Below are 14,351 nucleotides of genomic sequence, written 5' to 3'. Positions count from 1 at the left end.
CTTGGGAATGGAGGTGGAATTAACAACTAACTTTAATGCTTACTCAGTCTTTGGAACTACATTATTTAAACATAAGTGATTTGAAAATGAAATGTATTTGTGTCCACTGTTAAACTTGTGTTTAAAAATTAATGCTATTTGGAAAGGGATCTCTTTTCCTTTTAAACCACTTCTCCCATTTCCAAGTCTGAGCTGTTGCCAAAGGTATGAAGAAGTAGGAAAAATTTCCATTTTAATGAGGGAAAACGGAGCTATCAGATTAAACATCCTTAAATCCAATCTTTCTACATGCATTTTTTTCTTGTACAAGAGTTCCAAGTATATCATTGTGTTACTTAAAGCAGAATTATTTGTGCTATGCTAAGTAATTTTCATTATTTGGAATCTAGTATGTTTTTCTTTTGAAAGTGAAGCATTAGGAAAACCTTAGTAAGATATTCTTGGTCACTTAAATCTTGCTCACCAAGCATGAAAATCAGAGGTGAAAGCTATGGCACTTAAGCCCACCCTAATTCTGACAGCACAGAGGGCTGAGCCCCATTTTGAGGGAGCAATTGTGGTTGATTGTGGCTTGTTTTTCAGGACAAGTTTGATTTTTACTCCCCTTTAACTTTGCCAGAACAAAGTAATTTTATCTGAAACTGCTAAGTTCCACTGCATGTGGAAAATAACATGGGACAGTTTGATGGTAATCAGACAAGGTGTTTGTGATATGGGATCATTCAATAGCTCAGTGGTTTGAGCATTGGCCTGCTAAACCCAGGGTTGTGAGTTCAATCCTTGAGGGGGCCATTTAGGGATTGGGGCAAAAATTGGGGATTGGTCCTGCTTTGAGCAGGGGGTTGGACTAGATGATCTCCTGAGGTCCCTTCCAACCCTGATATTCTATGCTTCCAACCCTGATATTCTATTCTAAATCATTGGAGGTTTTCTGACTTGTTTTTTTTTTTAACTTCTTGTCTCAAAGCCAGTGTGTGAATTCTAAACTTAGTTTATTCCATTGTCCTCATCAAGGACTTTTGATGCAGATTATAACAACGCGTTTGTCCTGGTGAGAACATTGCCAGGGAGCAAGAGGAATTTAGATTCTGACAGCTCTTTGCTGGAGTTTATAAATTCCATCAGGCAGGGCAAAAAAACTCCACAAGAGTAGACAGTCTTACTGGGGCTGAGTAACCTGTGAAGCTTGTAAGTTGTACAGCACCAGAAGGGTTGCTGAAGCCAAGAATCTCTCTGGTCCTGTAGAGTTTATAGCCTCTGCTGGTTCCCCAGATCTGTTAGGTGTCTTTGGTGTGCAGAAATTATAAGCCCTACATCATTTAGATATAGACAAGAACCAAGGAAAAGATTCAAAGGAGTGGTGACATGACCAGAATAGACATGGGAGACAGCTTTAGAATATAGACTAAAGTATGGCAAGGAAAGGTGAAATTCAGGGAAACAGTGGGAAGGTGACAAAGTAGAACTCTGTGTAGATAGGCTTGAAAAGCATGATATGAGGTGTCATCCAGCATATTTATACAATAGTCTTGAAATGCAGAATAATGTTTTTGATTTTTGGGTGTTTTTGTTTGTTTTGTTTTTATGATGTGTCAGATTCACTTTCTTTTCCAATCTAGTAGCAGTGGGCTGATACATATAGAGATCCTGGTAGTATTTGTTACTGGCAAATTTATAAGCAGAGCACTATAGGAAGTATTGATTTCAAGTTTTAAAAGGGAGACAAGACGTACATTAGAATATTGTTAAATGCAGAGGCAGTAACTTTAGTAAAAACCCTTAACCAATGTGGACCCACTCCTCCAACTACCCAACTGGACTGTTCCAGTGCCAGTGTTAACTGAGCACCAAGGCCCCAAGCTCTACAAACCCTGATGGTGAGTATGAAAGAAATGCCCGTTCTACACCATGAAGCATACCCAAGAACCCCCACGTTGGAGGCTGGAACTATGAGATAAGCGCAGCCAAATGCTGTGTGAGACAAAGAGGCACACCCATCACCATGTCATGCTGTACTCTGGGTCAGACCCAGGCAGCCCACTGAGTTACAGTGATCTGTAATCAGACCCTTTTTTAGCCCACCAACTGCACTGGAACCTGCCACAGTTGTGACCATTAAGTGAACACTCCCCGCTCCCTCCAACCAGACCTCCCTGGATGCCTGATGAGAGGTGAAAAAATCCAGCCAGCAATTTGGCAGTGTAGCCATATGGCAAAAGTCCTTTCCAGATGTCAAACAGTTTTTCAGTGCTAGGTCCCAACATCACCAGCTCATGTGATAAAGGTGGCTAAGGGCAGGGCTGGAACAGAGCCCCATTGGCTTTTCATTCAACATTCTTCATAAGCTGAATGGACAGCTAAAACTATATTTTCCTCTGATCCCTTTAGCGATGGTATTCTGACCCTTCCGGTTTGCATTGCTGAATAAAAAGTGGGTAGATTAATTAAATTTAACTGTAAAAGTCATTGTTCAGTGACAGGAAGGCAATAGTTAATTACATTTCTAGGGCGATGCTAAAAAATAACATGCTGAGAATTCAGCTATCCCCCCACCTTGTTTAAGAATGTGGGTTAATATATTTTCTCATTCAAAGAGTTCCTGCTTTTTTAAGGCTAGAATAGTACTTCTTGGTGGAAAATGTTTGTTCATACCATACATTTCCAGAAAATAATGATGATCTAATGTTTAGAATTTGAATTCAAACACAACTGATATATGAGCTTTTTGCAACCTCAATTAATGTCCTCGATGGCAGACAGAGATCCATACAAAATGGCAGATTCTTTCTGGAGTAGGTCAGTGTCAAGCAGGGAGCAGTGGTGCAGAACTATGTGGTCCCATCCACCCGAACAAAATAGGGGGTACTTTTTGAGACTGTACCATTTTTATTTTACGTACAAGATTTCCAAAGCATCAGTGGCTTCAAATGCATCCTGCTGTCTCTTACAATGAATGCTAAAATGAATTATCGGAATCCTGAATTGACTGAAGTACAGATGTGGTTAAACCCTCTTGATTTTTGAGGATTTTCATTTCTGTTTTAGGAAATTCTTGTGGGGTTTGTTAAATTTTCAAATGCAGTTTCACAGTTGAAGCTTAGTTCAGTATAATTGTGTGGAAATTATTGTTGTTACTATTGTTACTTCTTATTTGTATTACTGTAGCACTAGGAGACAAAGACAGGAACTAGGACCCCATTAGTGCAAGGCACTGTATAAACACAGAACAAAAGGACAATACCTGCCCAAAGGCATTTACAGACTAAGTATAAGACAAGAAATAACAGGTGGAGACAAGTGGGGTAGTACAATGAGACAGTACTGGTCAATATGATAGGCAGGGGTCTCAGCATGCCAGCTATTTCAAAACACTAGTCAGAACTACCACAATAAAATGTAGAGCCCTGTTCTGAGATTAACCTTGTCATTAAGATTATGATCTTATTAAGATCTTGAGATTAACCAAATGGTGTGACATGATTGTGGTAGCAACCAATCTGCGCTACATCATGTATGTAATTTTCATTTTTTTTTTTAAAGTAAAAGAGCTAAAAAGTGTTCACTGTCAGGAATGGGTGAGGTTCTGTGGCCTGCAATGTACAGGAGGTCAGACTAGATGATCATGATGGTCCCTTCTGACCTTAAAATCTATGAGTGTTTGATTCAATGTGGTAAATTGTATGGTCAAAAAGATACATTTTCCTCTGTCCCATTCTTATAACTACTTACCACTTTACCGCAAAATCAACATAGAAATTCTCAGACCAGTGGTCCACGTAGTTCAGATGATGCTTCAAAGGAAGGCACAAGAGTAAGTAGTGGACAATTATGGAATAATTTTCTCATTAAGAATATTTCTTTATAACCACGTTAGTCAGTGATTGGTGTATGCCCTGAAGCATGGTATTTTCTATCCTGTATGTGTGTGTAGAATTATCTGTTGAAGTGTGCATTATTCTCATTATCCATATAATATTGTTTTGATTATTTGTACTACAATAGCATGTGGAGGCCCCAACAGAGATGGGTGTACATTTATACATAAGTACATATCATTCATACATATATAGAGAGACTATCCCTGACCCAAAGATCTTACCATTTAAAAATATGTGAAGGGAGCATGGGGAGGGCAAAAAAAAAAAAAAAAGAATTGTTATCCCCATTTTATGGATGGGGAATTCAGACACCTAGAGGCTAAGTTAAAATCAAACAAGAAACATATGTCACAGCCAAAAATGGCTTAGTTAGTATGTCTGAAGCAATGGATTTTGGGCATTTCTTATTAGCTCATCAGCAATGATATTCTGAGATATCTAGCATTCTAGAGATTATGAGGCTATATTCTGAGCTGCCTAGATGTAGAAGAAACACACAGAAAGGTTACTAATTGTATCTTTGTATGAAAGAGTTTTATTAGATTAACTGAGGTCTGAAAAAGCCCAGCAATTGCTTTTTACAGGTTATTTTGCAGTGTTGCAATCTGGAATCAAATCCTGTCTACTATTAATGGTAAGCCAGTAGAGAAATGTTGTTCCGATTCAATGATGTGGAAATATTAGTTGGATTTTATATTGCTGATGAAGTACACATATTTTTCAACTTATACTGTGATGTTTTGCCCCTTCAGCCATGAGCTGCCACATTGAACAGAAACAAAACTCCAGTCGCCTTAAGAACCAAGTGTGAACTGCATGTTAAATGTGCATTGTCAATTAAATGTTTAAATTGTCTTAGCCAAATATTTAATATCAGCGACTAAAAATATAAACATGTTTCTTTTTTTCCCCCCACAGTCTCCAAACGTCCACAACTATCCAGACATGGAAGCTGTACCCTTGTTGCTCAATAACATGAAGGCAGATCCCCCAGAGGATTCATTATCTACAGACCATTTCCAGACACAAACTGAACCAGTGGACTTGTCAATAAACAAAGCCAGGTCATCCCCTACAGCAGCCTCATCTTCACCGGTTTCCATGACAGCATCAGCCTCCTCTCCTTCTTCTACTTCAACTTCTTCTTCTTCTAGTCGGCCAGCTTCCTCCCCTACGGTAATAACATCAGTATCTTCAGCGGCATCTGTGCCATCAGTATTAACTCCAGGCCCTCTTGTGGCCTCTGCATCTGGTGTTGGAGGCCAGCAGTTTTTGCACATAATCCATCCAGTACCACCTTCAAGCCCCATGAATTTACAGTCCAACAAAATGAGTCACGTGCACCGCATTCCAGTGGTGGTGCAGTCGGTACCTGTAGTCTACACAGCTGTGAGATCACCGGGAAATATGAATAACACTATAGTGGTACCGCTGTTGGAGGATGGGAGAAGCCATGTTAAAGGTAAGACAAACTGGATTTGCATATCCCAGGCTCATTTGAAACCACTTGCATATCAGGAGATGTAAAGTTGGCTGGTCAACATTGTAAAGCATAAATTAACCTGTGGGAGCTGAATAATATTCTTTTTTAAAACATTGTTAACTTTATAAACCTATTTTTTTCATCTGCTGAAGCTTATTTTACCACAAAATTTAAAAAACCTTAAAACTAAAGAACAGATGGGGCCAGATTCATCCCAGGTGTAACTTAATTGGAGTCAATAGAGTGGCACCAGAGATACATTTTTTCTATCATGACTAATAATCATCACTTTGGTATTTGAGTGCCTGGCACTGAAATTAGGGAATAGGAGGACGGGAAAGTAGTAAAAAGCCACTCAGAAGGACAGGGAGAAAACAGATAGTTGGAATGGACCAAAGGAGTGAGGCAAAGAGAGATTCAATTTGAGAACAGCCCTTTTGCAGGAGTATGAGAAGGAAAGGTCTCCAAAGCAAAAACCAGTGACAGATGCGGAGTGGAAGGTATAGAGCCAGGTTTCATTCAGCTTAAGGAGGGCCAGTGGGAGACCCTGCCTCAGGTTGTTTCTGTTAGAATGAACAGTAGAATGGAAGGAGAAAACAGGGAATGTGAATAGTGCAAATCAGTTTTACGGAAATAGAACCCAAGATGCATGCATGAAAGTATGAGAGAATGCATGAGGAGAGTGCGGGCTGAACAGTGGGCCTGCACTGAGAAAGATCTCCAAAGAGGGGGAAAATGAGAGTGGAGAAGAGCTGAAGATTTGTAAGGGCAAAGGGAGAGAGCAAGAAAATGACACAGAAGTTATAGGTGAGGTGGAAATGTAAGGAATTGGAAGAGCAGAAGAGGAGTAGTTTTGATGAGATGTGGGGAGGAAGGGAGACAGGAGAAGGGTGGCCCATCAGGGTAATATGCTTGCAGGCCGTGAAACATTTTGCTGACGTTAACTGTCCTCAGGCATGGCCCCCCCGCAGCTCCCAGTGGCCGCAGTTCACCGTTCCTGGCCAATGGGAGCTTTGGGAAGCAGCGCGGGCCGCAGGGAAGTGCTAGCTGCTGCTTCCCACAGCTCCCATTGGCCAGGAACGGCGAACCGCGGCCACTGGGAGCTACGGTGGGCCGTGCCTGTGGACGGTCAATGTCAGCAAGATGTCTCACGGCCTGGAATCCGATTACCCTGATGGGCTGCATGCAGGCCACAGGTTGCCCACCTCTGGTCTAGATACTATGGTGTTTGGTGCTTCATAAGGTATTAGTGGTAATGGTGGGAACATGAGGGAGGCTAGAATCAAGGATCATTGAATGTTGCTAAGTAGAACATGGACACATTTCCGCACCCCCCCCCCAAATGAGCTGTTGCTCCAAGCTGAAGGGGAGAGTATTAATAGTTTAATCTCACTTTTAGGGCTCATGAGACAGAAAAGCATTTAGCATTATGCTTTATAATATCCCTAGAGTTTCTTATTGCTTAATTAAGAGATTCATGCAGTCAGTCCCAAAGGATTGTTTCTTTTGACTCTTCTGTCTATTTCTGGTGTAATATTATTATGTTTGATGGCAGTAGTGCGGTTTTATGTTTTTTAGTAGCATCATGTTGTACATAAATCTTTGCTTTTCCCCTCCCATTGCCTCAGTCCCCTAGCTTTAGTATGGAAGTCAACTAGCCAAGCCTCTTCTAAAAATGGAACTTATCCTCTTTATAGGCTCAGAACATGCAAAACTAACTCAGAATATATCTGGTTTTTGTTCTGAGACTGGAAATGATGATGGTTTAGGACATTTTATTACGCTTTACACAATGACATAATTTTAGGGCCCTATGCCATTATGTAAAACATGATAAATGAAAGCAGCATGGTGCAACATACTGTCAAACAGTTGTAAAATAAATAATCTTGACTTGATGTTTGGTTTTGGAGTTTTGCATTGGGATTGAGCTGAATCTGACCTTGAGCTTGACAAGTATTGTCCTGAGGTACAGAAACTGTTGGTTTACTTTTCAAAGGTGATAACTGGCAATGGTTACAACTACATCTGTAGTCAGTACTTTCCCAGTTTGTGAGAGTGGAAACTCACTACCCCCGTTCACCAGCAAAATTCCAGAATTTAGTGTACTGTAGGGATTTCAGCCCACAAGCTTCAGATGCAGACATACTGAGCTACCCAAACAACCTCTCCTTTGTGCTATTATTGGCAGAGATCGTTACCCAGCACCACTGCACCTCTTAAATGTACAGCTAGAGAAAAAGAAGGGATTAAGCTGTCCTTTAATTTTTTCTCTTCAGCTGCACCCTTTCTGCTGTCACTGATATTTCTGATAGAAATGTACAAGTTAATCTGAATAATTATAATAAAAGGATAATGGTAACAATCCACAAAAACTGTGGATACAGACTAACACGGCTACCCCCTGATACTGGTAACAATCCACAATAGGTAGCCATCCTTTGTTAGCTCTTTCTGGCATGTGTTTTCTTTCTTTGTTATGTAAACCAATACAAATAAGAAAGGCAATAAACCAAATATTTTGCATAAATTAACAGCTAAACCTTAATTTCATATATGCACATCACAGTTTAAATTCAATGATGAGCTTTTTTGGTTAACATACCGTAAGTAATAAATATATACGGATAATAAAAGGGCATTGCTCTGAAATTTAAACTGGTGCCAATATCCTCCAGTCAAATGAATGACACATGCAGATTCAGAACTATGTAAATCTGTGTGTGCCTTCAACTTTCACCTGATGGTTGACAATTTATATAAATGTAAAAAGAAATGTTTAGAGACCAGTTCTGCCTTCAGTTAACATGAGCAATTGTCAATGGCAGAATTTAGCTCTTAATCTGTGCATTCTTTGTGCCTTGCTTTTATCCAAGTCAAAAGTAGTATTTGTGTTAGTAGGCCCAATTCAGGAAAGTGCTTAAGCACATGCTTAAGTCCTGTTGACTTCATTGACACTTAAGCATATGCTTAAAGTTAAGCACTTGTTTAAGTGCTTTGCAGAATAAATACTTTTCTCTATCAGTGCCATAGGTTTTATTGTTGAGTGTGTTTTCCTCTTCTTCTGTCTCCTTGCCCAGCCATCCATCCAGCTACTTTTGTTTTGACTAAAAACATATATTAAGAAAACATTCCCTTGATCTCTAAAATCTCATCTCCAAACGATCCTTTTGCCCAAGCACTGAAATGTGCTCTCTGCTCCTACCACCTACATTTCTTCCCCTATCTCTTTCCTTGAACCATACAATCTGGATTCTCTTCTCTCCAACAAAACTTCCCTGATCCCTAATTGCTGCCTTCTAGCTAAGTCAAGAGGACACTTCTCTGTTCTTATTCTGCTTGAATTCTCTTTTCCCTTCAATACCTTCAGGATCTCCTCCTCTGCTTTATTCCTCTTATTTACTGTCCTGATTCTCCTCCTTATCTTGCTGATTACTGTTTGAGTGTCATCTTGACTATCTTCCATCTCAACTCATGTCTGAAATGCCCCATTTGCATGTTCCTCCATTATTTCAAACTCTTTCTCCAAAACTGAGGGCCAGGTGTGAATGCAAAGAAACATAGTTTGTCCACAGACTTAATGAGCGTGAGCGCGCATGCGCGTGTGTGTGTACAAAACTCGTGAATTCCCCTTTGAAAAACAATTTTAAAATTCAAACTTTTTTTACGTTTTCATTATACAGGAGCTGCTCCAACACTTACTCATTCATTTTACTGGTTACTGACCAGTACACAGAAATTTGAAAATGTATACAGTATACAAACAAAGTTGCATTCTCATTTCTGTGTCTGCCGTATTCTGACTGTCACACCAAAAGTGTTAATATAGCATTTTAGGACTATATCTCCTTTAAACTTTCAGCTCTTATCTTATGCATTTACATGCTTTTTGGGGGGGGGGACATGGAGTAATTACCTATAACAAAGAAGAAAAGTCCCAGTCTGCAAGCAGAGCCTGAGCCTGAGAGGTGCTTAGAGCCCTGAGCTCTTACTGCAGTCAGTGGGAGTTGAGGCTGCTCAGCACCATCAAACCCACACTGACTTAGACCCAGTCATGCTGTGCATCAACACCTGCCGTTGGCATCAGTGGGACTTTGCAGACTGTTACGGAACGACACTATTATTAATAGGTAGTTTCAGAAAAAAATCTTATTTAACAAAAATGTTGGCTTAATAAGGATGCATAAAAATATTTGATGGAACCTGGATAAACTGAGGGGTAAGGAGCGACCTTCCAATGTTAATGCAGGGAAAGACAAGGTGGGTGAGGTAATATCTTTTATTGAACCAGCTTCTGTTGGTGAGAGATAAGCTTTTGAGCTACACAGAGCTCTTTTTCAGGTCAAGAAAACTTACTCGGAGTGTCACAGCTAAATACAAGGTGGAACAGACTGTTTAGCATAACGCATATTTCAAGGGACCACTCACAGTGAAGTGGCCTGGCTAAAAGGTCTGAATAATTTACTTCTATTTTTCTATATATAGTAAAAGAAGGTATAGACATAGAGTTAGGAATATTATTTCCAATGGGTCCTACCCCACAGTCCTTTCTCAGGCAAAGCTCCTCTTTACTTCAACTGGTGTTTTACCGCAGTAAGCGCTGCAGGATTAGGACAACTACATTGTGGTTTATCAACAACTTTGGGAAATGCTTTTTGTGTGGTAAGTGGTGACCATTATTACTGGTTACTGCAATAAATATTCCTGGGAGAATTCTGCACCGCTGCTCTTGCAGAATTCATGTCATCCTCTACCCCCGCCCCCAGATTTCTTTGCGTCCCTGCAGAAAATGATGGGGGGAGCAAAGGGAAGCCGCAAGAGCAGTCACGTGCCCCTCCCCAGTAGCATGGGTATGAGATTTCGGACATCTGGAGCAGCCAACGGAGAGGTAAAGCACTGCTGGGGCGGTGGGGGCGAGACTGGCAATGCCCCAGATGGTGCAGGATCACATCCACCCCCATCCACCCAACCCCAGTGTATCCGGACTCCCCACATACCCAGACCCCTCGATGTGCCTCACCCCTCCACCCAGAACCCCTCCCCACCAAGTGCCCCACACCTGAGCCCCCACTCTGCCGAGCCTCCATCACTCTTCAGCCATGGGGAGCTACTCCCCCATTTGCTCCACACCCCCTCCTCTACTTCCCTCCCTGATCACTCCTCAGCCTCAGGGAGCTGCTCCCCCATTTGCCCAACCCCTGTGCATCCAGAGCCCCCCATACCCAGATGCCCCCGACAAGCTCCCCGCACCCAAACCACCACCTTGCCGAGCCCCACCACCCCTGCCTCCGGACCCCTGCCAAGCCCCTCACTCCTGCATCCAGACCTCCACCCCTGCACCCAGACTACCCCCCAGTGAGCCTCCCGCACTTGAACCCCATCCCGAAAAGCCCCACCCTGTACACACCTGGACTCACCCGCTGGACTCCCCACACCTGGACCCCCCCTACGGATCCCCATCCTCCTGTATCTGGATCCCCTGCCGAGCTCCACCCCTTGCATCTGGACCCCCACCCGGCACCCAGGCCCCTCTGCTGAGCCCCAGTCACCTTCACCTGAACCCCGCTGCAGAGTCCCATTGCCCCAGCACCTGGAACTCCCCCAGAATAAGCCCCTGTGCATCCAAGTCACCCCCACACCCCAGATCCCCCACTGAGCCACTTGTACCCAGATTGCCCCACACGGAACCCTCTCACCACACACCTGGATCCCCCCACACTAAGCCCCTCCACACATGGATCCTGCCTGACTAAACCTGTCTGCCCACATCTGGTGCACCTAGCACGGAGGGGCACGGCCCCAGGGTGTTTTTGGGGCAGGCTCAGCCCTTGCACTATGTCAGGGTCAGGTGCAGCCTCACCATCAAGTCTGTATACTGGGGTAGGGGCCTGCAGGGTGATCTCCCTCCTCCATGCAGCCAGTGGCCTGTGCTCCCCACTGCCATGCTGGAGCCTCCATATTTATTTATTGACATATAAAATTTGCAGAATTTTGTAAAATTGTAAATATTGTGTGCAGAATTGTTATTATTTTGGTGCTGAATTTTTAATTTTTTAGCGCAGAATTCCCTCAGGAGTATATAAAGCATTCCAACATGTTAAAGACTCCTGAGAGACTTGAGTAAAATATTTCTGTTCAGCAATGATGACCGTTGATATAAGGCAGTGGTCCCCAAACTGTGGAGCACACCCCTTAAGGAGCACAGAGGAGGAACATTCGGGGGATTATGTGGAGGGGCCTGGGACAGCCCCCACAGAAAGCAGAGGTGGAGTGCCCCCTAACCCCAGCCCCAGCTCCACTCCGCCCCCAACCCAGCTCCAGCCCCAGCTCCACTCCACCCTTGCTCCGCCTCAGCCCAGTTCCTCCCTCATTCCCTCTCCACCCCCAACCCAGCTCTGCCTCTAGCCCAAGCTCCTCCCCCATCCCCAGGGTAGCCCCCAGCTCTGCCTTCAGCCGAAACTCCTCTGCTGAGCCAACTGTGCAGTAATGGAGGGGGGACGTAGACAGATTCCATAACTGGTAAGGGGGCTTGTGACAGGAAGTTTGGGCACCCCTGCTATAAGAGATAAGTAAAGGTGCAGGTAGCACCTGTAGTTGACCTATACTTAAGTTTGCCTGATATTTTATTCACTTGCTCATCACTTTGTCAGACTTTAACCATTTGGGCTGAAATTTTCCATGCCAGGTGTTTGCTTCAGGCTGATTTTGGTGTTTGGGAGTTTCAGCTAAAACAGTTCAGCAGTTTAGGAAAGCAAGATTAAGGGAAAATACATTGATTTGTAATGTTAAAAAAGTTGTACAACTGTTTTGTTGAGAAGTTCTAGCACCTCCACCCTGGCTCAGGAACTTGAAATATGGCTGAAGGTGTCACCTTTTCATCAGGGATGTGCCTTTTGCCCTCCCTGTGGAAATTTGCACAAATGTAGCCAACTTATGAGCCTCTGAAAAAAATCTCAGTTCACACATGCTCAAATAGATGGTCATGTTATAGTCAGACAGCTAAATTCACGGAAGATTCTATCTGCACTGAGCTTCAACCCCTCCTAGCTCCTACACGTCAACTGATTGGTGCACATCATCCCGGGAGAGCAACTGAGCATGCTCCATCTGGGACTCCATCTGGGACTGAAAATGCTTTTCCTGGCTGTGGTGGGAAACTGGTGCTGAGCCCAAGAACTCAGGATAGGGAGACTTCCTCCTCTGCTCTCAATGATCCCCCTGCTGGTAACTAGGCAATATGAAAGGGAAAGGAGGAAACAGCCTGGCTTAAATCCAGATGTGTGAGGAGGGAAGGATGGAGGGTGGGAGAAGGGGAAGAGACGCAAGGTGGGAACTGGGGAGGAGAATAGGAGTGTAAAGGGGCAGGGAAGGGGGAGGATAGAAGCAAGAGCTTTGGACAGGAGCAGGAGGTGCAGGAGAAGAACTGGAGAGGATAAGAGCTGGGGATGGGAAGGAGGAAGGAGTTGGGCTGGGGGGCGGGGGGGAAGAGAGGAGACATACAGGAGATGGTGACAGCAGCAGAAGAAGACAGAGGAGAAGCTCTGGGAGAGAGGGGCAGAAGGGTTGGTAACCAGCAGAGCACCATTCCCTCACAGAACCTGAAACTGATCCCATTATTTGTATCACCATTCATTTACTGTCAGAAAATACATGTGAAACCCACTGGCAAATTATGGCTCTCCATCCACCTCTAGTGGCAGGTCCTCATGGAAGATAACAGCCTTCTAATGCTACCACTCACTCCATTACTCAAGTGGTGGTGGGGAGGTGGTGTTTCACACAATGATATATTTGTTTTTTCAGTGTTTAAAGTTTTTTAAAACTTAGGAAATTTCATCCCAAAAAACCAATGTTTAGAAAACATTAAGGTAACAAAGGTAAGCACTCAAAAGTTGGGAAATACCTGAATTAAGGTTGCTCATGTAACCTTAATTCAGACCACTTTAGCATATGATCACATACTTGTTTTAATGTAATTGTGTGTGTGTGTGTGTATAGTGTATTTTAGGCCCATCTCAGGAGTACCTCTGTTGCATCCTATTACATCATATTCCACATATATTTAAAAAGTTCTTTTATATGTTCTCCAGTAGCTAAGATATTAATCAGTAAGAAAAACATTACTAGTTTGGGTAGGTATTCCCAATATTTACAGTAGGAAATACCCCATTACTAGACTATTTTTACTCCCCCGTAAGTTGGTAATAGAGTCTTTTTAGCTGTTAAGGATGCACTCCATAGGAGACCGTTTGTCTTAAGTAGCAGTTTATACTATAAAGTTAGAAACTCAACAATAAAGACTATTTAAGTTGTACCATGACTCTAAAGGTCTAGTAATATGGGTCTGTATAAACTGTGTTTGTTGTTTTATGTGGAAAGGTTGATTTTTCCATCCCTCTGCATCTCCATTCACTGTTAGTTTTGACCTGTGGAGTTTCTCTGCTATTTTTTTTTCTTTTGGGTGTGCACAAAAATCCATTGAGGCTGAACACACTCCACCCAAGCTTCCTCCTATGCATTCACTGGATATCTAAAACATTTGCAAGCTGAATACACCCGCTGCTTTGTTTTGCAGAACCATCAGTGGTTCTGGGAAAGGAGCAAATGAATGGCAGTGAGTAGCCAGAGAGTGAAACAGAAAGAGAAGAGACTTACGTCCTAGGGTGGAATTCACATTGCTGTAGGCGCTTCATTTATTTAAGAATCTGGGGGAATAGCAATTCTTCTAGAATGAAGGAATTAAAACATTGGTAGGATAAAATGTTTTATCATGCATTTGAGACAGAGGCTGTTTTTAAGGAAAGCAGAATAAAATAATAGTGCTTATGTATGATGACTCCTACAGAACAAGACTTTTATTTTAATTTTAAAATAAATACTAAAGACTTGCCAATGTCTAATTCAGTTTTGTCCCATCTGGAACTACTGATTCATTTGTTCAAAACATTTTGACCTCTTAAAAGACTATATTTCATTCTTAAATGTATTGT

General features: G+C 42.6%; 1 protein-coding gene across 5 annotated transcripts in view; it reads left to right on the top strand.

Moving 5' to 3' along the window:
• The window catches only part of KLF12 (KLF transcription factor 12), a 351,939-nt gene that overhangs the window by 221,187 nt on the left and 116,401 nt on the right, over nt 1–14,351 (top strand). For all 5 annotated transcript variants that reach the window (XM_074962008.1, XM_074962013.1, XM_074962001.1 and 2 more), the window contains one exon: nt 4,797–5,340. In XM_074962008.1, the coding sequence (XP_074818109.1) occupies nt 4,797–5,340 (544 nt within the window). The remainder of the gene's footprint in view (nt 1–4,796; nt 5,341–14,351) is intronic.

This window comes from Natator depressus, chromosome 1 (assembly GCF_965152275.1).
Source record: "Natator depressus isolate rNatDep1 chromosome 1, rNatDep2.hap1, whole genome shotgun sequence".
NCBI classification, from domain to species: domain Eukaryota; kingdom Metazoa; phylum Chordata; order Testudines; family Cheloniidae; genus Natator; species Natator depressus.
Note: the sequence above shows the minus strand (reverse complement) of the source record. Positions and strands in the feature narration are given on the sequence as shown.